The sequence below is a fragment of the Coregonus clupeaformis genome, chromosome 29 (assembly GCF_020615455.1).
Source record: "Coregonus clupeaformis isolate EN_2021a chromosome 29, ASM2061545v1, whole genome shotgun sequence".
NCBI lineage: Eukaryota > Metazoa > Chordata > Actinopteri > Salmoniformes > Salmonidae > Coregonus > Coregonus clupeaformis.
The window spans coordinates 33,727,156-33,749,950 of record NC_059220.1 but is presented as its reverse complement, the minus strand read 5'-3'; the positions used below and the strand labels follow the sequence as shown (position 1 = coordinate 33,749,950).

Sequence of the window (22,795 nt, the reverse complement as noted above, 5' to 3'; positions counted from 1 at the left end):
TTTAGTAACTTTCCTTAGTCTAGTTAAGTAACTTTCCTTCGTGTAGTTTAGTAACTCCTTTGTGTAGTTAAGTAGCTTTCTTTAGTCTAGTTAAGTAACTTTCCTTCATGTAGTTAAGTTTCTTTAGTTTGGTTAAGTAACTTTCCTTAGTCTACTTTAGTAACTTTCCTTAGTCTAGTTTAGTAACTTCCTCTTGTCTCCACTAACTTCCCGTAGTCCTTTAACTTTCCTTAGTCCTGTAACTTCTCTCAATGTGGTTGTGTTGTTGAGTAGCTGTTGTTTAGTGGAGTGACCTTCAGCTGTTGTTGCTGTTGGTTGGTTGGGGAGAGTAGCTAGCAGGGAGCCCCTGTCCTTGGTCCTATCACCACAGGATCAGCACCCTGGCCTGACCAGACCCAAACACTTCCCAAACAACCACCTCCACCTATCCATCACCACTGATGTTATCACACGGGGGACAGGCCAGGACTCACACTACTAGAGAATACGCAGACCAACAACACTGGGAAACACAGGGAGGGAGGGAAAGAGGGAGATGGAGGGAGAGAAGTAAAGAGGAAAGGGTGGCAATAAGATAAAGGGAGAGACTGGGAACGATAAAGGGAAGGAGAGAAAAAGGGAGCGAGACAGAGAGGTTGGTAGAGGGAGAGGTAGGAGGTAATAGAAAGAGCGTGAGGGGGAGGAGAGAGAAAGAGGGAGAGATAGAGAGGGATGAGGCGGAGGGAGGAGAGGAAATGGGGGTGAACCCTGTCCTTAGCGAGGGTAAAACACAGATAAATAATGTAGGCTCATCTCATCCATGGAGCAGTGTTAGACATCCCAGCCTTCTATAATGAATTCCCGTTAGCAAGAGCCAGATGGAGCCGGAGCTGGGTGTGCATAAGTGTTTGCGTGTGTCTCTATGTGTGTGTGTGTGTGTGTGTGTGTGTGTGTGTGTTTGTGTGTGTGTGTGTGTGTGTGTGTATGTGTGTGTGTGTGTGTGTGTGTGTGTGTGTGTGTGTGTGCACCATCTCAGTGCCCGGGGTGAGGGACTCTGGGCTAATAAAAAGAGATGATCCACGCCTCATTTCTGCTCACTTATGTTTTACATTAATAGAAACCAATAATAGGAACCAGTTACCATAAAAGCCTTGGACCGTAAATAACACAAATGGCAAACGCTTCTCATCAAATCCTTCTCACAGCTGGACGAGATGACACGCCGGAATCCAGAGGTACTTAAAGAATTCTTCATCAAGGCTGTTTTAAATGGCGGAGTATTCCCTGGCGGAGGCCTGGTTTGATGGGCTCACTTTAATAGCGGCAGCTTGGGCTGACAGGACCTGCTGATCTGCCTGGATCGGAGGGTCTAAACGTCTTCCAGTGGCCCCGCGAGAGACACGCCGCCATGTTTTAATGATATCATTCTTTTTTAAGGGGAGTTTAAAGAATCATCTCACGGCACCACGCGGACCCTTTCATCATCCTCACCAGGGGGAGAGCTCCTCTGATAATTGCTATGACACTTTGTTATCCCCATCTCTGGAGCCTGATTGTTTCCTCTAAGAGGCCTGAGACTTTACTGATATACTGCTATACTGGTAGTAATAATGTTACTAAGTTACTAGTAAGACTTCTATACTAATAATGTTACTACTTCTATACTAATACTGTTACTACTTCTATACTAATAATGTTACTACTTCTATACTAATAATGTTACTACTTCTATACTAATACTGTTCCTACTTCTGTACTAATTTTGTCGGCTATCAATTTTTTTTTGGGAGAAGCTTGCATATAACAGATTAATCAAATATCTTAACAAGGAAAGTCTGTTATACAAACAACAGTATGGCTTCAGAAAATCTCACTCTCCCTACTGTGACTTACTTAATTGATTAAATACATAAGGCAAATGATCGCAAAGATCATACAATAGGTCGTTTTTGGGATCTCCCAAAAGCATTTGATACAGTTTATTTATTTATTTTTATTTAACCTTTATTTAACTAGGCAAGTCAGTTTAGAACAAATTCTTATTTACAATGACGGCCTACCGTCATTGATCATAATATTTGAAACTTGAAACTATGGGTGTGACTTCTTTGGTTCTCCAGCTATCTAAAGGATAGAAAGCAATATGTGACTTTCAAAGGAATAGATTCCCTCCTCTGGAGATTAAGTGTGGTGTGCCGCAGGGATCAATTCTTGGACCACTATTATTTCTGATTTATATAAATGATTTGCCCAATGCATCCAAAGCGCTCTCCCAGATATTATTTGCTGATGATACAAGTGTGTTTTACTCTCACAAAGATTTCAATTATCTTATTAATGTTGTTATTGATGAACTATGTAATATCTCAAAGTGGATTAAAATTAACAAATTGTCACTGAATCAAAAAAAATAAACGAATGTTGTATTATTTGGTCCAAAGAAAATAAAATACAAAACAGATTATATAGGGGTCCATATTGATAATATACCTGTTGATCATGCCTGTACAACCCACTTTTTTGATGTTCTGATTGATGATGAATTGTCATGGAAACCACACATAAAGACAATAACCTCTAAGATCGCCAAAAATACGGGGATACTTGGCAAGATTAGTCTCTATTACACAATGATCTTCCCATTCATCAGTTACTATATGGGCCAGCACACACCATACCAAACTACTATCAATCTATCGCCTGCAGAAATGTTCTGTAAGAATAATATCATCTGCCGGTATTAGAGCACATTCAGCACCATTTATCAAAAAATGTGGACTCCTGAATATTTATCAAATTCATTATTTTCAAGTTGCTCAATTTGTTTACGCCACTTTAAATCACTTATTAATCTCTTCAAAAACGATTTTATAGCCACATATGAATTCCATAACTACTCAACAAGAAACAGACAACAGCTACGTCACCCATATTCAGGAACAAGCTATTCTCAATTTGGAATTACCTATAGAGACCCTATGATCTGAAACTCATTCCCGCCTGATTTTGCCAAGTTATCCCTGTCGTTGCTTAAACATTTATTAAGAGGAACCTACTGTCCATCACAGTTCTACACCCCCAGTAACTTGACTTTCTGTTTAGATTTTCTATTCCTTTATCTCTTTTGTGTCTAGTTTTTATTTTATTGTTTGTTTGTTTGTCCACAATGCGGAATCTGTGTGACTTAAGCCCTTTTTGGCTTTTTTCCCCTCTTGCACATACTGTTGTTGTTTTTTTACTGTTACAAACTGTCTTTCTGTTTATGCAAACAAACTAAACAAAAAACTAAACTAGTAAGACTGCTATACTGGTACTAAGTTACTAATAAGACTGCTATACTGGTACTAAGTTACTAATAAGACTGCTATACTGGTACTAATACTGTTACTAATATGACTGCTATAACGGTACTATTACTGTTACTAGTAAGACTGCTATACTGATACTAAGTTACTAATAAGACTGCTCTACTGATACTAAGTTACTAATAAGACTGCTCTACTGATACTAAGTTACTAATAAGACTGCAATCCTGATACTAAATTACAAATAATATTGCTATAATGGTACTAATACAGTTAATAATAAGACTGCTATACTGGTACTAATACTGTTACTAATAAGACTGCTATAACGGTACTAATAATGTTACTAGTAAGACTGCTATACTGATAACAAGTTACTAATAAGATTGCTATACTGGTACTAATACTGTTACTAATAAGACTGCTATTATGGTATTAATACTGTTACTAATAAGACTGTTATAATGGTACTAATACTATAACTAGTAAGACTGCTATATTGGTACTAAGTTAATAATACGATTGCTATACTGGTACTAAGTTACTAATAAGACTGCTATACTGGTACTAAGTTACTAATAAGATTGCTATACTGGTACTAATACTGTTACTAATAAGACTGATATACTTGTACTAATAAGACTGCTATAATGGTACTAATACTGTAACTAGTAAGACTGCTATACTGGTACTAATACTGTTACTAATAAGACTGCTCTACTAATACTAAGTTACTAATAAGACTGCTATACTGGTACTAAGTTACTAATAAGACTGCTATAATGGTACTAATACTGTTACTAATAAGACTGCTATAATGGTACTAATAATGTAACTAGTAAGACTGCTATACTGGTACAAAGTTACTAATAAGACTGCTCTACTGGTACTAAGTTACTAATAAGATTGCTATCCTGATACTAAATTACAAATAATACTGCTATAATGGTACTAATACTGTTACTAGTAAGACTGCTATATTGGTACTAATGCTGTTACTAAGTTACTAATAAGACTGCAAACCAGGGTTGGGTTCAATTCCATTTCAATTCTAGTCAATTCAGAAAGTAAACCCAATTTTAATTCCAATTCGGAATGTTCCTCATTGAAAGGCATTAATGAAAATTGGAACTGGAATTGAAATATAATTGACCAGAACCCTGCAGCATACTAGTCTGGTACTAAGTTACAAATAAGACTGCTATACTGGTACTAATACTGTTACTAATACAACTACTATATTGGTCCTAGCCTAATACCACAGTTTTGCTGGTTACTGCTATACTGTTACTATAATGCTGCTAATAAGACCACTATACTGGTACTTGACTGCTATACTGTTACTAATAACACTGCTAGACTGGGAATATAATGCAATGATATTTCTCTTTCCTTTCATTGCTGAGTATGTCTCACCTGTGGTTTCTTGCTGGGAATGGGAGGCAGGGGCTTAGCTCCAAAGGCTCTAGGGACTCCTGAAAGGGAGGGGGCTGAGGGGCTGGTATTACCCAGGAGAGAGGCTCTGTCCCTGGGAAAGGTTCTGGGTGGCAGGGGCTTGGTCCTCCGGAGCCTCAGCTCCATCTCATCTGGCTCAGGTCTGAATGGAGAGTTGAATACTCCAGGGCACTGCAGAGGAAGAACACAGGATAGAGTGAAGGGAAAGACAGGGAACATACAGTATCTTATAACCAACAAATTATCTACAACTATGTGAGAATAAACAGGAACTTAAAAAACAACAACATTTTTAACACTTTGCCATGCACCAACACTGGACATGTGAGGAAAAGAGAGAATGATCAAGTGATTAGATGTTTCGTAACAAATGACTGTTTGCTAGTGTGTTAGTGCTGAGCAGGAACAAAAGCCTGCACACACAGTGTCCCTCCAGGATTAGAGTTGGCCACTCCTGCTATAACTCCAACACAGGGCCAATGTAAGTTCACACAGACTAAGAACGTATTGTCCAAGCCCTAGCCTCAGACTCACATCCCTTCAAATAGAGAGATTGGTCACAGACAGACAGACAGGCAGAGAAATAATAATTATTCACATCAGACTGATCCACTGCTCTGCTTTAATTAGGAGACCAAAGCTTTGAGGAGCTCTGCTAGCTAGCTACTATATATGCTAATAACTCCCTTTTTTAGGCCAGACCTTTTTTAGTGGGACTGACTTGGTGGTACTACTGTTGCCTGGCCACTGAAGAGGGACAGGGCGGGGTGGAGTGTGTGTGTGTGTGTGTGTGCCTGCGTGCATGTTGCTGCTAGTTCCTGGCCACTGTGGGTAGAGGGACTTGTAGGGTGGTGTAGCATCGTAGCGGGGGGTAACACACTGTGAACCCACCCCGACTGGCCACTGCGCTGCGCTGGGGAAGAGCAATGATGTTGACCCCCTGAACAGGGGAAGTAAATCTATGTCAGAGCGGCCACTTGTGTCCAGCGGAGTAGCTGGCGTTAAGGATGAACTGTGGGAGACCCATCCATTTCCTGGTGACAAGGTCAGACGGTGGAGAGGGAAGGAGTCCCGCGCCATATGCACAGCCCACTGCCACCCAGAGACACTTAACTAACTCTCTTTTTTCACTCTCTTTTTCTTATAGCTATTTCCTTCTACTCTCTCTCCCACCATATCCACAGCGCAGTGCCGCAGAGAGACATTTGGCTAACTCTCTTCATTTTTATACCCTTCCACTGTTTTTTTTTACCTCTCTTCCACTCTCTTTCCTTCTCCTCCTCTTTCCCGACATAAGCACAGCCCAGCGCCATGGAGTTCACTCTCTCTTTCACGCTCTCTCACAATCACCCTCTTTTCTGCCCCCTCTTTAACAGCTTCGGTCAAATTTCACAAGTTCCGGTCCTTTTCAAACCCAATGATTCCCGGGCAACGTTTGTCATGACGCTCATGTGAACATTCCTTTACCGGAGTGGGGGTGTTTATGGAAGCAGGACAGAAAGGTGTACAGGCGGACGGACACAGACATCAGAATCTGCAGGAAAGATGATGATGACGAACAGACTATACAGGCACCAAGGAAACGACTGCTTGGTGGAGACACACCCACCCACTCACACACACTGACCAGCAACACACTACTTCATCTTTATTATGAGCACACAGGGGTGCCAGGAGAGAGAGCAGCCGTGTAAACCTCCCACTCAGCAGATACCTACAGCCACCTACAGCCCTGTGTTTTACACACACATACACACACACGGGCGCTACCGGACATACCCCCTAAATCACACATCCCCTTTTCAATTACTGCCAACGCCACCCCAGCTAAAAGGAACATGAAGGCTTGTCAGTGGCAGTGGCTGTACGCATGGCTCTCTGAATCCAGTCTGTGTGTGTGTGTGTGTACCTGCTTTGTGCTGAGTAGGAAGTGCATCCTCTGGGCCTGGACAGTCTTCTCCTGCTCCTCTCTCTCCATGGCCAGACACTCTCTCTCTCTCTTCTGGAACTCTGAAAACTCCTCTAGATCCCTCCTACACAACACAACACACACAGAGGGAAAACATTGTTTGCAGTTTGTTTAGTGACCATTTACCCGCTTGAGTGTGTTTTGTGTGTGTGCGTGGTGTGTGTGAGGGAGAAAGACTGAGTACACAGTGATCAGGGATCAGGTAGTTTCTTGCTACAAGTGAATCCCTGAGCTCTCCTCTAGCAGGAAACAGAGGCTTAATGACTCCAATCAGGGCTGAGAGAGAGGGAGAGGGAGAGAGAGAGAGCGAGATGGAGAGAGAGAGATGGAGATGAGAGAGAGAGAGAGAGAGAGAGAGAGAGAGAGAGAGAGAGAGAGAGAGAGAGAGAGAGAGAGAGAGAGAGAGAGGGAGTGTGAAGCCGTCAGTGTGCCAGGCCGTGGGATGATGAATATATTCCATCAGTATAGCCAAGGCTCTCCATGACATCTGCTATCCGAGCTGTCTAAATGGGACACATTAAAAGCCCATACGCAATCTCATTTTACAATCACACATTGTTACTGTGTGGGGTAATAACTTAAGGGGAATCGGAAACAATTACTAAAACATACACACACAGGCGCACACACTCAAATGAACGCGCACGCAAACACAAGGGCACAGTCAAACAGGCACACACACAAAACAGACACGAAAATGCGCGCCCACACACACACACACAAACGCACACACACAAAGACATTAGACTAAAAGAAAAGCCAATCCAATTCATCAGAAAGCAAAAGCAATAAAAAGGTAACCATTGCTCATCAGGCTTTCGTTCCCAAGCTGCTCTCAGTTTTCAATTATGTGCTCACAAAGGAGAATATTCCTACCCGTCCTAATGTAAGGTTACACACACCGCCGTATTGACATTTAAAAATCACCACCCTTTCCCTTTGCATCGCAGCATTTTCATTCCTCCCTCCACACAAGATTAAATTACAAAATAAATGAAATATGCAGAGTAGCGTGGCCCCCATTTGGCCACCTGGTGAAGGGGAAATTGCTTATTAATGTGAAAAGATGAAGTTTTGGGACAGTCTGTTTCAGTTTCTCTCTCCTCTCTTTTTCCGCCGTTTCCGGCCACCGGTGTGTGTGTGTGTATGCACATGTGTGCATCGCTGTATGCTGGTGGCTGTGTTGGCGACCTTTGCCTCCCTATATCCCAGGTTTATTATTAATTGCGGTGTAGTGGACAAAAGCCAAACAGATTTGTAACGGCTGAAGGGACCTCGATCTGTGTCACGGCTGAGCAGGAGAACATACAACCCTCATTACTTCTGATGGGCATGGGGGGTGAGGGGGTTGGGAGGAGCATGGGAGCGCCCCAACACGCGTGACCTTTCCGTGTCCTCAACACTCAACTCACACAGGAGAGAAGTTCAGTCAAAGCTGGACCGAAGTTAGGCAGAACACTTTTCTAGGGGTTAAGCTCTCTTTTAGGAAGGTTGTCTAGTGCTCAAATTAAACTGTAGAAGCACAGTAATTATAGTTAGCAATTAGGGAAAGAAAATCAGTTATGAGAGAAATATTATAGTGGTCAGAGTGTTCAATACTGTATTTGTACTAGATGTTCTTGATATTTGTGATATATTCTTGCAGAAATGTACACTTACAAATCTGTCTTTTATGAGAATTTGTATTTGTCTGTTAGACATTGTTAATCTTTGTTTTAGAATGTCTGTTTGTTAACTGTTAATGAAACAGGGAGTATTTACATTGTAAAATCATATAGGCCTATTCATACTTACATGTATATAAATTACAAAACATATAAACAAAAAACAGGTTATTAAATATAAAATATGAATATACATACAACTTATTTACAAAATACTGTAAACAACATTTAACCTGTTTAAAGGATCCAATAGGATCTCAAGGAAATACTATTTCAATTAAAACATTTCTAAATCAACAGTGTTGAGAGCCGTATCGGAACACAAATCTCCTTTTCATGTTGTACATGTGAACTATCAGATCCCAGCAGCTGTTCTGTAGTCCCTGTTGAAACCATAGCGATGATGACAAGGTATTACAGCATAAAGACATGCATACAGCTGCTTTATCTATATTTAATATCTTGGGGCATAGAGCTGGGTACAGGTAGAGTGGGGTGATGGGGAAATCACAGCCTGGTGCATTGTGGGGTAGCGGGGTGGGGTAGCAGGCCGGCCCACCAGTCCTCCAGGCCAACACCGGAGCAGCTAATTGGCTCTCCTAAATATTTAATGACCGTACAAGCCGATTGGCTGTTTTAATGTTCCAATTCAATAATTCAATAGCTGGCAGGGAGGGAATATTCAGCAGTCCATTAAGTTCCAGTGTCTGACTCAGACTCAATATATTGACCTCTGACCTATGACCTCTGATAGAGCAGGCCTCAACCCTGACCAACCTGTAACCCTGCCACGGCAGAGGACACACAATATCATCACCATCAACAGGACAAGTTTACTACAACTATATAGAACCACAAAACCAGAAAAAATTTGCAAAACAGAACTTAACCAGGTTTGTTTATTCAACTGCACTCCCTCCTGTAACAAGGCACCTCACAAAAAGAAACAGAGGATTTCCAGGGTGAGGTGTCAACTTCAACAAAAATACCAAACCCCCCCAAAAACTGAAAAAACACAAAAGTGATGACAACCAAAAGCAATATTTTTTCATCACTTTCCTTCCCGTAACGAGGTACTTCCTAAAGAGTCAGTGACTGAACTGGAGAACAACAGACTTTTCACACGGAGACAAAACCCTCCAATCAAAGCCAGCGTGTACGTGAACTCCTCTACACCCCTGGTGTAGCGTCAGGAAGCGTGTATGAGCTAGCTGGAGGACAGGTCCTCCCAGATCTCCTTTCATGGATGTCCTTGAGCCGAGAGCCGGGACGCCACACAGAGAGTAAAAACCCCTCAGCCTCACCACTCTGAGTCCATAAATGTCCCTCAGCCCGCAATGAGTTAAAAGATTTTGCCACGTTAGAACATTACAGAGAGAATTTATCTGATTATGGCAGTAATAATTACCCAGCTGTTTATTGCAGATAGAATAATAATTCATGCAGGCAACAGGCCGTGGTGGCAATGACACTCCGCATTTAGTAAATATGCAAACGGCTCCCTCCTAATTGCCCAGGCTCGCAGGATGCCCTTATTAAGCAGCGCAACTTTAAGTGTCTTCCTGACAAGTGATAAATTGTTGTGTTGCACAAACTCTAGTCGCTTGAATTACAGTGGTGCCGAGAGGTCCTGACTTCATTAGGCTATGCAGGAGGGGACAGCTCCATGAAGATGGACACGCTAACATGGTGAACCCCGGCCAGGGGGAGAGAGGGAAGGAGGGAGAGAGAGAGAGAGAGAGAGAGAGCGTCGGGCGGTGCGGTTAATGAAATGACACAGATGGTTTTGTATGGGGAGATCCGTCAGTGCGGAGCAGAAAGAGAGAGTAAGAAAGAGAGATGGTCCTCCCGTCGGGCCGTCTCCCGTCATTGGCATGCCAGGCCAGTCGGCCTGCACTAAATGGGAGCCATTAGGAAAACTTTGAATAATTTATGCAGCGGACAGACAGAGGGGTGGAGGGATGGTGAGAGGGAGGGATGGTGGGAGGGAGCGGCGGATTAAAAAGTGGACCTTTGCGGGGTGAGTGATCGGGCAGTGTGCGATCCGAGGGGCCCTGGTGAACACAGAAAGGATATTTTAAATAAACGCGGCGCTGCGTTAATTGATCGCGACCCCAGAAGCACTAAATAAACAAGTGATTAACTGGCGAGAGGACGACCTCTCCATGGAGCGGAGCAGCGCTCCATGGAGGCTCAATGGCTGTGTGCGTGTGTCTCTGGGAATGATAGACAGGAAAACATTGAGATGACAACATCCTCCTGACTCTCACCAATATCTCCCACATCACCCACAACCCTCTCATCCACTCTCACCCACAGCCAGTTTATCACAACACACAGTCTGCCTCCCAACAACATATTTGGTCTATGAATCAGATATTATTTGGCCTATGAGTCCAGATAAATACTGGTAAATACAGAGGCTGAATATAGAGGAACAGGCCGAATTGAAATCACTGCATATTTGGCCATTTTGTGTGCCCTATTCCTTAAACTGGGAAGCAGGCTTCCAGGTTAAATGTCACAACTGTCATCTACCTAGTGTTTGTGTTACCCTCTCAACACCACAGAACCACATCCTTTGATTTGATTTGAGGTGTTGTGTGGGTTCTCGTGACAGAATCATACAGAGACGTTATGAAAATGCAAATGTAACCAGGTTCTATGATACCCATCATGTCCCTGGCTGTCCCGCTGCACACATCCAGTATAGCCTAGTACTGTATGTCTGCTGTAGCTGTGCAGGTGTCTGTGGAGACACAACTCAGAGGTGACAAACCTCATTACTTCTCACCAGGCCTGCCTACCTCTGGAGGGAGGGGGGGAGGGGGGAGTCAGTGATCCGACGAGCACTTAACAAATTTACATTTAATTTTAGCTGAAGCCTTAAGATATTTTTACCCCCCACGAAAATATATTAGCGACATAAAAAATGTGACTTAAACTTAAACTTTTTCATTTTTTTTATTGTCAGAAATAAACGATGGCATCATTTTCGGCCCCAGGAGCCTAGCATGTTTTATTAATGCCAGAGCGCTCCCTGAAATCACAGGCACATTATTTTTTTTGTTACATCGTTCGCTGGCCACCCAAGGCACTTATGAATACTTTTTTTTCCTTCAGGTTACCGGTACACATGTATAGCGATCATACTCTCTGCCTCTAGATTAATCAGATCAATTCATCTCTGCCCAGAGTGAATTCCTGTTAAGCATAAAGTCTGCCCCATGTTAACTAATAGGAGTCTCTTGGTGCCACGATTTACATTAGCATAACACCCAGACCTTCTCTGACTTTCTTTCTACACAGCAAAACTGGCCAAGAGGAAGAGTGATGTAGTACTCTGTAAAGAAAAGCACACTTCCATCCAATACCCTACAACTTATCCTCCAAATAAAAATACAAATTGGAATAATGAATACATAATTGGGTATGTACTGAATTGATTAAAAAAGGGATAGAGAATTCACCAGTGAAATGTGTACAGTACATAGCTAGATATTGACTATTTATCCCAGTTAATATATTTGGTATGTTACCTAGTATATATAGATGGCTTCTATCAGTCCTCTTGATGTACCTGATCTGTTTGTTTTTGCGGGCAAGTGCCTCCATGTATCTCTTGCGTGCGTAGTAGTTATGGCTGTATTTCCTCACATAGTAACCTCTCCATCTCTGCTGTATCTGTAGGAGAAAAACACACCAACACAGATCTATAGTTAACATAATAATCCACCAGTTAGATGAGATGGGACCAAAAGGAACATTTTAGTGTAAACATCACTACGACGGTTGTTCTTCAGAAAAGCTATTTTTTGGTATAATAACTTTATGCAAACTGGACTGGCAACACTTGCTTTAGAGGTCCCTTGCATTTATGTCAGTTTGACTTGACACACACACACACACGTATGCATGCACGGACGCAGGCACGCACACACACGCACATACACAAACACACACGAGTGCGCCCCAAGCTGGGCCAGGTCTCTAAACAGAGGGGAGCGGATGTCCTTCACTCTAATTAGAAGATGAAACAATAGCAGGTAAAATAATTATCAGAAGAGGGGCGGCAGAAAAAAAAAGAAAGAGACCAAAATGAGAATTGCGATTGATCTGCAGTCAATAGATAATTTTAAATAAAGTAATTGCTGGCTCGCAACTCAAAGTTCTTGTTGACCTTTTTTGACTAGTGAAATCAATGATGCATATTGGCCGGTTAAATCTAATAAAACTCCCGGGCCTCTTGTAAACACTGTTTTCTATTAACGTGCTAATACATTAGCCTTTGTTAGAGAGACTATGATAAAGACATGGGAGGAAGGGAACCAAAAAAGAACAGAATAAAAATGGATTGAAAAGGAAGTGCCACGAGGGGATTCAGAGATGATTGTTTATTTTTTTATTTTTTGGGGTCAATGAGAGGCGGTGGGTGGAGATGTCCTTCACACACTCATGCATGCACACACACACACACACACACACGCACACACACACACAGTGAGAGACTGAGTTTATCACACACAACATACTCTGCGTTGGTCCAGAGTTTATTACACCTGTGTATGCAGCTTTTTTACTGGGCCTTTTTAAAAATAGCGCCTACAATACAGCACACCTAAACCAGTAGGTTGGACACACTACCCATAAAAATGTCACTATATTTTCAATTTAGATTATTCTAAAACAGCATCTCAATAAACATGATTTTACTACATGTTGATGTAACTGTCCCTTGTTTCTTCTATATACCTCTCAACAGATGGTGGCTGGTGATTCACTGTATTGATTTGACCAGGTTTAAACCCAACTTCACAGTGATATAAGAAGGTAGAGAAATATAAATCTCAACTATGAGAGTCGCTGATATGGCCAGCAGTGTACAGCACATGTACAGTTTAAACACTCTAGATTCACTATCATGGAGTTAATAGAATGGTTTTGTAGAAAGCACTCGGACAGCTCTCATAAATGTTCCCACTTACAAATACAATCATGTAGTTACGTAAAACATTTTTTTGAAAGAAATTAATATAAACAAAACCCAAACATTAGCACAAGGCCATATTTGTTTCATTTGAGGATAACATTTTGTATAATTTGAATGAAATGCTTGGGCCTTTCATGACCCCCCAGCATTTTATAATTACAATTTTTACAATAATATCCCCTTCCTTCCTTTTTTAAATTTAAAATGTTATCAGATTTTGACATCCATTCAGATTCCTGAACATATGACAGTGTTTTACAGGAGTAATAAAGCAGGTCTATCCTGCTGTGAAGCTTCTGTTCTCCTCTAAGCGCTGACATGACCTTTAACCTTTGGCCCCGTGACCTCAGGCACTTGGTCAGACTCAGACGGCTGCACGTAACATGAGCCTAACTAAAACACTGGGCCTGGACTTTTTTATTTGTTTGGATTACTGTCTGTCATAAAACTTTTCCTCAATTTCAGGGGTTTCAGCAAATGTCCAAACAACTCACTGGTAATATGCCCTTCTTCAATAAAGGCTGGAATTTTGTGTGCTTATAAAAAATCTTTAACAATTTAACTTGGGGTGGAAAAGAGTGGCTATATGGAATTGTAAAATATAAGGTTTCGATGCAATATCCTCGCATAAAAGTGCCAAAGCATCACTCAAATGCAAAGGCTTTTGATTTATAGGTAGTGTGGTAGGAGTTGTTAAACTGGTCAAATGGGACTTATGACGATATGGGCCGTGACAGTGAGATCTGCTCTAGCGGAAAAGCCAGCAGAAAAGTTTTTAAATCAGATATTTGTCACAGCTTAGCTTAAAATGCTAATAATAAGGCTAAACATGTAAACTTCTCTCCTGACTGGTTTAGCATAACTGAGTACAATTATTCCATTTAGTTTCAACATAAATGCCTGTGTAAAACGGTATAATATAATTTCAGGGATTTTTCTGCCATTGAAATCCTTGGGCCTAAGTGTTTTTTCGGGTCGCCCAAGTCCGTGTTAACAGTGTTAATACATTTTCGGGACTGAAAAACGCTTTCAATGTTAACTGAAACAACTAAAACCAGATATAAAGTATGTAGAAAAGATCATGGCCCTACAGTGGGGGAAAAAAGTATTTAGTCAGCCACCAATTGTGCAAGTTCTCCCACTTAAAAAGATGAGAGAGGCCTGTAATTTTCATCATAGGTACACGTCAACTATGACAGACAAAATGAGAAAAAAAAATCCTGAAAATCACATTGTAGGATTTTTTATGAATTTATTTGCAAATTATGGTGGAAAATAAGTATTTGGTCAATAACAAAAGTTTCTCAATACTTTGTTATATACCCTTTGTTGGCAATGACACAGGTCAAACGTTTTCTGTAAGTCTTCACAAGGTTTTCACACACTGTTGCTGGTATTTTGGCCCATTCCTCCATGTAGATCTCCTCTAGAGCAGTGATGTTTTGGGGCTGTCGCTGGGCAACACAGACTTTCAACTCCTTCCAAAGTTTTTCTATGGGGTTGAGATCTGGAGACTGGCTAGGCCACTCCAGGACCTTGAAATGCTTCTTACGAAGCCACTCCTTCGTTGCCGGGCGGTGTGTTTGGGATCATTGTCATGCTGAAAGACCCAGCCACGTTTAATCTTCAATGCCCTTGCTGATGGAAGGAGGTTTTCACTCAAAATCTCACGATACATGGCCCCATTCATTCTTTCCTTTACACGGATCAGTCGTCCTGGTCCCTTTGCAGAAAAACAGCCCCAAAGCATGATGTTTCCACCCCCATGCTTCACAGTAGGTATGGTGTTCTTTGGATGCAACTCAGCATTCTTTGTCCTCCAAACTTTTTTTACCAAAAAGTTCTATTTTGGTTTCATCTGACCATATGACATTCTCCCAATCCTCTTCTGGATCATCCAAATGCACTCTAGCAAACTTCAGACGGGCCTGGACATGTACTGGCTTAAGCAGGGGGACACGTCTGGCACTGCAGGATTTGAGTCCCTGGCGGCGTAGTGTGTTACTGATGGTAGGCTTTGTTACTTTGGTCCCAGCTCTCTGCAGGTCATTCACTAGGTCCCCCCGTGTGGTTCTGGGATTTTTGCTCACCGTTCTTGTGATCATTTTGACCCCACTGGGTGAGATCTTGCAGATCGAGGGAGATTATCAGTGGTCTTGTATGTCTTCCATTTCCTAATAATTGCTCCCACAGTTGATTTCTTCAAACCAAGCTGCTTACCTATTGCAGATTAAGTCTTCCCAGCCTGGTGCAGGTCTACAATTCTGTTTCTGGTGTCCTTTGACAGCTCTTTGGTCTTGGCCATAGTGGAGTTTAGAGTGTGACTGTTTGAGGTTGTGGACAGGTGTCTTTTATACTGATAACAAGTTCAAACAGGTGCCATTAATACAGGTAACGAGTGGAGGACAGAGGAGCCACTTAAAGAAGAAGTTACAGGTCTGTGAGAGCCAGAAATCTTGCTTGTTTGTAGGTGACCAAATACTTATTTTCCACCATAATTTGCAAATAAATTCATTAAAAATCCTACAATGTGATTTTCTGGATTTCTTTTTCTCAATTTGTCTGTCATAGTTGACGTGTACCTATGATGAAAATTACAGGCCTCTCTCATCTTTTTAAGTGGGAGAACTTGCACAATTGGTGGCTGACTAAATACTTTTTTTCCCCACTGTATATGTTTTTTAATAATATAATCTTTGATAACAAATAATCACCAAAATAAAAGCTAGACAGTCAGGGACAATTGAAAATTCCAAAAACAAAGAATTTAGCGGTATATATTTTGTTATTATGTTTGAGCAAAATAACAAAGAATTGCTGGAAGTTTGTTTTAAAACCGCAACATTTTCTCTCAGCTGCATGGCAAAATGTGTAGAATTGCAGGAAGTTTGCTTTAAAACTGCAAACATTTATCTCACCTTAAAGGTACTCAGCGAAATGACATTGCCACGAGCAGCACCGCAGATATTGAAATGAGCGCGATGCCATACAAATGACCAAAACTAGACTAAATGTAATAAGAATTTTGACCATTCAATTCAAAATCATACTGATAACATTCCATTAAAATTAATTCCTGTATGGTATATAGGTAGAATTATCCAGGATATGTAGTATTCTACTGTGCCCCCCACATAGGGACAGAGACACTGGTGGTGAAATTAAACAGCACTGCAGTACTATTTGTGGGGATCACATTGGGAGACCAGGGGACTCTCCATTTGCTAAAACAGACAGTGTGATATTTACCCTGACGGACATCTCGTGGTAGAAATTCATCTTCATGATAAAATATGCGGCCTGTGAACAAAAGCAGAGACAGCGTTACATCTCCGTCGCCTTATCCCGGCTCTCTGATCTGTCCTGAGCAGCCCGGAGATAAAGAGGTCTTCATACCTTATACATAATAAGTCCCATAGACACCACGGAGAGAGAGCGAGAGAGAGAGGGAGGGAGAGGGATGGAGGGAGGGAGAGAGTGTGTGTGCGTGCACATGCAAGCTTGTGTGTGTGTGTGTAAGTGTGTGTGTGTGTGTCGAGGTGAAAGAGAGAGAGGTATAAGTCAGACTTTGTATTGAGGGGACGGGGCTCCTCTCTTAATACATAATGCAGACAAGGCCAAGAAAATCTATGGTAGTCAAGCTGAGAACTAATGGAGATGTATGATGGCCCAGCGCTCTCCGCTGGGTTTGATAATCAATGACGCTCCAGCCAGGATAGACTAACAAAGGCCAGAATATTCACACGGCTCGCCTCACACCTCGTCTCGCTGTGCTCAGACCACTGGGGGCACATTTACAGGAGCAAACTTGAGAGAACTATAAAAGGAATTCATATCTCAAACATGTCTCTTTTTAATAATGACATAAGGTCCTGTGTAGCTCAGTTGGTAGAGCATGGTGCTTGCAACGCCAGGGTTGTGGGTTCAATTCCCACAGGGGGCCAGTATGAAAAAATGTATGCACTCACAAACTGTAAGTCGCTCTGGATAAGAGCGTCTGCTAAATGACTAAAATGTAAATAAGAAAGAGGGAACACTCTGGGAAAAAAAGGGTGTTGGATTTTAGTCATATATAATAATGCAAGTTAAACACTGCAAAGTAAATATCTGTTGTCTGAACTCTGAAGTCATAAAATGTTGTTTTGGTAATTTTGAGAGATTCAAATGAGTCCTGTTTTATTTTTCAGAGATACTGTGTGTCTGGTGACATGTCCTTTACATAACATTAAATCAGGTTTTATCCCCAGATTCCAGCTCTTGAAAGCTTACCAAATGTGCCTGGCAGTTATGCTTTACCAAACAGTCAATTTAGGGGGTGATAAATAGCTGTTGTGATTTGTTTACAAAACTCAAACCAGAGAAAATTATTTGTGAGAGCAGTGGGGATTGGATTTTGTATCAACAATCTGTTCAATTAAGAAGCAGTTGGAGGCAATATGCAAAAAAACAGCCTTGTTTTCCTAAACCCTTCCACCCTCCCTCCCTCTTTGCTCCTTTCCTCTCTCGTTTATGCATTCCAGAAGCGATAGAGCTGCAATTCCATACCATAACACTTCGTATTCCTAAGTGCTAATTTCCAAATGTGTAATAGGTCAATGATATGTCTTCAGGTCAGAGTTGCGGCTTCTGAATATAGCAATTGAATTGTAATGTATGCTATCATAACATAATCAATATATCCATAGTATTTCAGCGGCTAACGTACCTTCACCATTTGTCTGAAATGTGCCCTTGCTGTGAAGCCTCGCCATATCTTCTGAATAATGGTGGCCTTCCTGTGTAGGTGACTGGGAGAAATGGTCATGAGACATATGCTTTTACACAGAAAAAACATGAGGATAATCATTTATTGGCATAAGCCAATATGGGATATGCTATGTACAGGATGTGGGCTAGTATTTGGACTTGCCGATAATCTGCAGAAAAAAGGAAAGGGAGAGAAATAAGTAAAAATATGTTTTTTGGTTGAGTTGTGACTAAGAAATAGTCCCCCCCCCCCTGCACACAGGACAATGCACAGCAGCAACCTTTACTTAAGGCTTTTCAATTATGTCCAGCGATCATGGCTCCCGGAGCAAGCAGACATTTGTATTCATCATCAAACATACTCTAAATACAAGTCTACTGCGATTCCAGCCTCAACGAGGCCATCAATTTCCAAAAGGCCATTTATATGCCCAGAAAATCAATGCTTATAGGGGGAATATGGTAACCCGGGAGTTGCACTTAAGAAGCTCAAATTGTGGCTAATTAGCCACTTAACACATTGATCAATTAACTAAAGTAATCTGAATTAACCTGTAGTCTGGAAGTTTGTCTGCTGACCCTGCAAAATGGTGTTAGGGTCACAGTACAAAGCAGAGAGTGGGATAGGCCTTTATTTCCCTCAGACATTTGCACAGCTCTCTAATGCCAAAGAGGGGGTAATTTCATACTGTAAAGTGATGATTTAGGTTTGGGGGGGTAATGCAGCTGTAGGTCTATTTTTATTTGGGGTGAAGAAAAGGTGGTGTTTTGATAAAGGACACTACAAATTAGGTGTACGAATTCTTTGAAATTGCATGCATGAAAATATTTATACTTTAGGGATGAAATTAGGAGTTTATGTGTTAAAATGACTGTTACATTGTAAAAGTTAATGTATGTACTAAGAACACCCTTTTGCAACAAATGACCAATTTAACACACACACATCTCTTACCTGAGGTAGGCCCGCACCTGACATCCCCTGAACCAACTCTGTATTTGGATGGCTGCTTCGTTCTCTCTCTGTCTGTTCTCCTCGGCTATCCTACAGACACACACCAACACAGCAAATGCAGAAATGTACGAGCATGCATGGTTCAAACAAGTCAGATGTTTGTTCATCATACTATAAAAGGCATCTGCTGATGTTGTTGTTAGCAAAACTGCCTTGCTAGCTAGCTACCGGTACAGTAGCTACTACGTTAGTTTCTTTCTCAATTTAAAACAGCTATGCCAGGGGCTGTTAGAAATAGTTCACCGTGTTACAAAGTGTAGGCTACAAGTTCAATGTGCATTCTGCAACAGCTGCATTAACGTTACCTGTTTCTTGTGAAATATTCTTCTTTAATTCGTTCAATCTCATTCTGTAACCTGACAAACCTAGCCATGCTCTCTGGACGAAGACACAATAGTTGACATGTTTCCTTGACAACGAGAGAGAGCCGTTTCCTTTTTCATTTGCGCGTCTCTTATTGGTAGGAAAGTTGTGGGCACCCTCTGTTTTTCTCTTCTCGTCAGAAGCCAACTTGTAAGGTAGTTTGGCCGTTGTTTTGCTGAATAAGAACAGGAAAAAACATTTGTGCATCAGTTAATTACTACAGAACGCTGTTGTGTGTGCATTGAGTTTGCTCAGTCTTGTAGCCTTAGCCTAGCAAATTGTATCAGATGGGGGAAATGCATTTATATGAAAATTATAGTTATCTATTATCTGAATATTGCAAGCATTGTGTTGGTTGGCTATGTTTTTAAAATAATGTGTTTTATCAATTATATTTATCACAATACAAATGTAGGTAAATTGATGGATTATTTATTGTATCTGACTTCAATTACTAACATAATACTATAACGTTATAATATAATACCTATATTTACCTGCTGTGAGAAAGTAACGTGTCTCACGGCAAAGGAAGGTGCTGGACAACATCTTTCAGATGAAGACAGGTGTTTTATTTAGGCCCAGAGCAAGGTGATAGCAGTAGGCAGTTCAATTGACATTTTACAAAATGGGATTCAGAAAAATAAGATGCATAAGAACAGCAAAACACTCTTTAGTGAACTTCAGCTATTTGCTATTGAGCTGCCAGCCTCACAACAAGCATTTAGGCTAACATTGAAAATGGCAGACAGCAAGCAGGTACAAAGTCATACTTATTCTGTGGGCTCTACAGTCTGTCAGTGTTCTGACGGTTTTCAAACATCACCTTGAGCCGCTGAACATCTACCTCTGTGGAGAGCTCCTCTCCTTGGTCACATTCCCCTTCTCCCTCTCTTCCTCTCTCTCTCTCTCTCTCTCTCTCTCTCTCTCTCTCTCTCTCTCTCTCTCTCTCTCTCTCTCTCTCTCTCTCTCTCTCTCCCTCTCCTTCTCCTCTCCCTCCCTGCTCCCCTCTCTTTCCCTCGTTTTAAATGCTGACAGATCCCAGGATGCAGATTGTCGGAGTGACGATTGATCTGTCAGTGCTCGCCAACTCTCAGCCTGCTCCCCTACCGACATTATCGCCCCTCATCACAGAGTTATCAGTTTATTCTTCCCCCCTTTCCATCCCTCCTTCCCCTCCCCTCTTTCCCCCCTATCCACACGTCAAATATTCTGCCTTGGCAATAGAGGCAAGGTGTCCATCCGGCAGCTTCCTCCCTCCCTCACTCCCTCCCTCCCTTCCTGCAATACAGATAACCAGTGAGGACGGGCTCAGCAAGCGGAAAGACGCAGGCCAATTTGCTGTCCCTCCACTGCGGTGCTGGCCAGTAGAGTTATGGGGAGAGGGGTGACCCCATGGCAGCCAGGCCCATCCATCGGGGGCTGCAGTGGGCTGGCCACCCTGGTAATTGCCCTGGAAGTGTTGTTTTGACAAGGCAGACGGGTGTAAGCCATCACTCCTGGCGCACGTTGATGAGGTGTCACCTGGAGAGGCTGTGGAGAGGCAGGCTGTTTACACGGCGCCAGGTGACCCACTTCTGCCCAGATTGAGACCGCCGGACTGTCTGTCTGTCTGCACATTCCGCTTACGCACATACATACACACGCATGCACGCACAGAGAGACACAGACACACACCTCAACACCTCCCCAAACTGTGTGAATACAGCCACGTGCCCAATTACACACAGGCACACATATCTTTATATATTGTATTGTTCTAACATCATACAATTATTTTTCACTTACCTTATCAACTAACTAATATTTTGCCCAATGTGCTGTAGGCCTGCATTAGGCCTGTATGTGTAAGCCAGGGACTTTACTGAGGTAAGGCAGATGAAATAGCCAGCTCCAGGCTAGGGCCACATTGTGCATGTCATTTACCAATCCTCTGGTCACCTCTCACAGCCAGAACACTCATCCTAACACTCATCCTCCTTCCTGTCCATTGTTTCTTAATGAGGGCCATATGGGCTGGGGCCATGGCTGCTCTTATAGCTGGTAAACACATGCAGGCATACACACACACACACACACACACACACACACACACACACACACACACACACACACACACACACATACGTGAACACATTCTCATATGCACCCACGCACAGACAGACATGGCGCACACACACACGTTCACACGCATACACAGACACACACGCGGCCAAACACTCTCACACAACTCATTGCCCCCCCCCCCCCACCCCAGCGCTCATTGTCTGTCTGCAGACTGTGTGTGTGTGTGTGGGGGGGGGGGGGGGTGTTGTGGATGGAGTGCTCTCTCCAGGACCAGACTACCATTATTAAACATCTGCCTTCAGCACATTAATCCATGTGGCTACGCATCCCTCACATCCCAGGGATCACCTAATTGAAATCCATTATGACTTTTTTTAAACCTCTAGTTTTCCATTCTTTCCCAATGGTTTTAGACCAATTTGAACCTCTCTCTCTCTCTCTCTCTCTCTCTCTCTCTCTCGCACGCTCTCTCTCTCTCTCTCTCGCACGTCTCTCTCTCTCTCTCTCTCTCTCTCTCTCTCTCTCTCTCTCTCTCTCTCTCTCTCTCTCTCTCTCTCTCTCTCTCTCTCTCTCTCTCGCTTTCTCTCTTCCCTCTCTTCAACTCATCCTAATATCCTACTAATGGATAAAAAGTGTGATTTTGCCGGCGGAGGAAAATAAAAATCATATCTTAATTGTTTAAAATAGTTTAATGTTGGGGTGTTTTATCATTATTTGTGGCGGAATTCATGCAGACAGGGGTGATCTGTTAAGATTGCCGCCATCATGCACGTCTGATGATGATCCTCAGTGTGTATGTGTGTGTGTGTGTGTGTGTGTTTGTGTGTGTGTGTGTGTCCCACTCAGAAGGACATTCGCTGCTGCCGGCCCCACCGTCACAGTGGGAAATTCATCACCGCACACACACACACACACACACACACACACACACACACACACACACACACACACACACACACACACACACACACACAAACGCACATAATTATTTCTCTGCCTAACTCGTGAACACCCCATCATCATCCAGGTGACTCGAGACATTCTCCCTCCCTCCCTCCCTCCCTCCCTCCCTCCCTCTTTTCTTTCTCTTGGTAGCAATAATAGGAGATCGGGGGATCCTGCATTTGATGTCTGGAAGAAATGCTCAGTCGGCTTCTGATTGAGGTTTCCCTGAGCTGAGGGGTCACACTGTATCACTGTGTCACTCACTGAATCAAACTAAACAGAGGAGAGGAGTGGATG

General features: G+C 42.3%; 1 protein-coding gene across 1 annotated transcript in view; it reads right to left on the bottom strand.

Annotated features, from left to right (window-relative positions):
- spata17 (spermatogenesis associated 17) overlaps nt 1-19,509 on the bottom strand; it is a 53,488-nt gene extending 33,979 nt beyond the window's left edge. The window contains exons 1-7 of the mRNA XM_041854343.2: nt 19,429-19,509; nt 19,064-19,153; nt 18,068-18,149; nt 16,612-16,662; nt 11,953-12,056; nt 6,649-6,772; nt 4,701-4,910 (exon numbers count right to left, since the gene is read on the bottom strand). Of these exons, the coding sequence (XP_041710277.1) occupies nt 4,701-4,910; nt 6,649-6,772; nt 11,953-12,056; nt 16,612-16,662; nt 18,068-18,149; nt 19,064-19,153; nt 19,429-19,496 (729 nt within the window). The 5' untranslated portion in view covers nt 19,497-19,509. The remainder of the gene's footprint in view (nt 1-4,700; nt 4,911-6,648; nt 6,773-11,952; nt 12,057-16,611; nt 16,663-18,067; nt 18,150-19,063; nt 19,154-19,428) is intronic.
- Between the last annotated feature and the right edge of the window lie 3,286 nt (nt 19,510-22,795).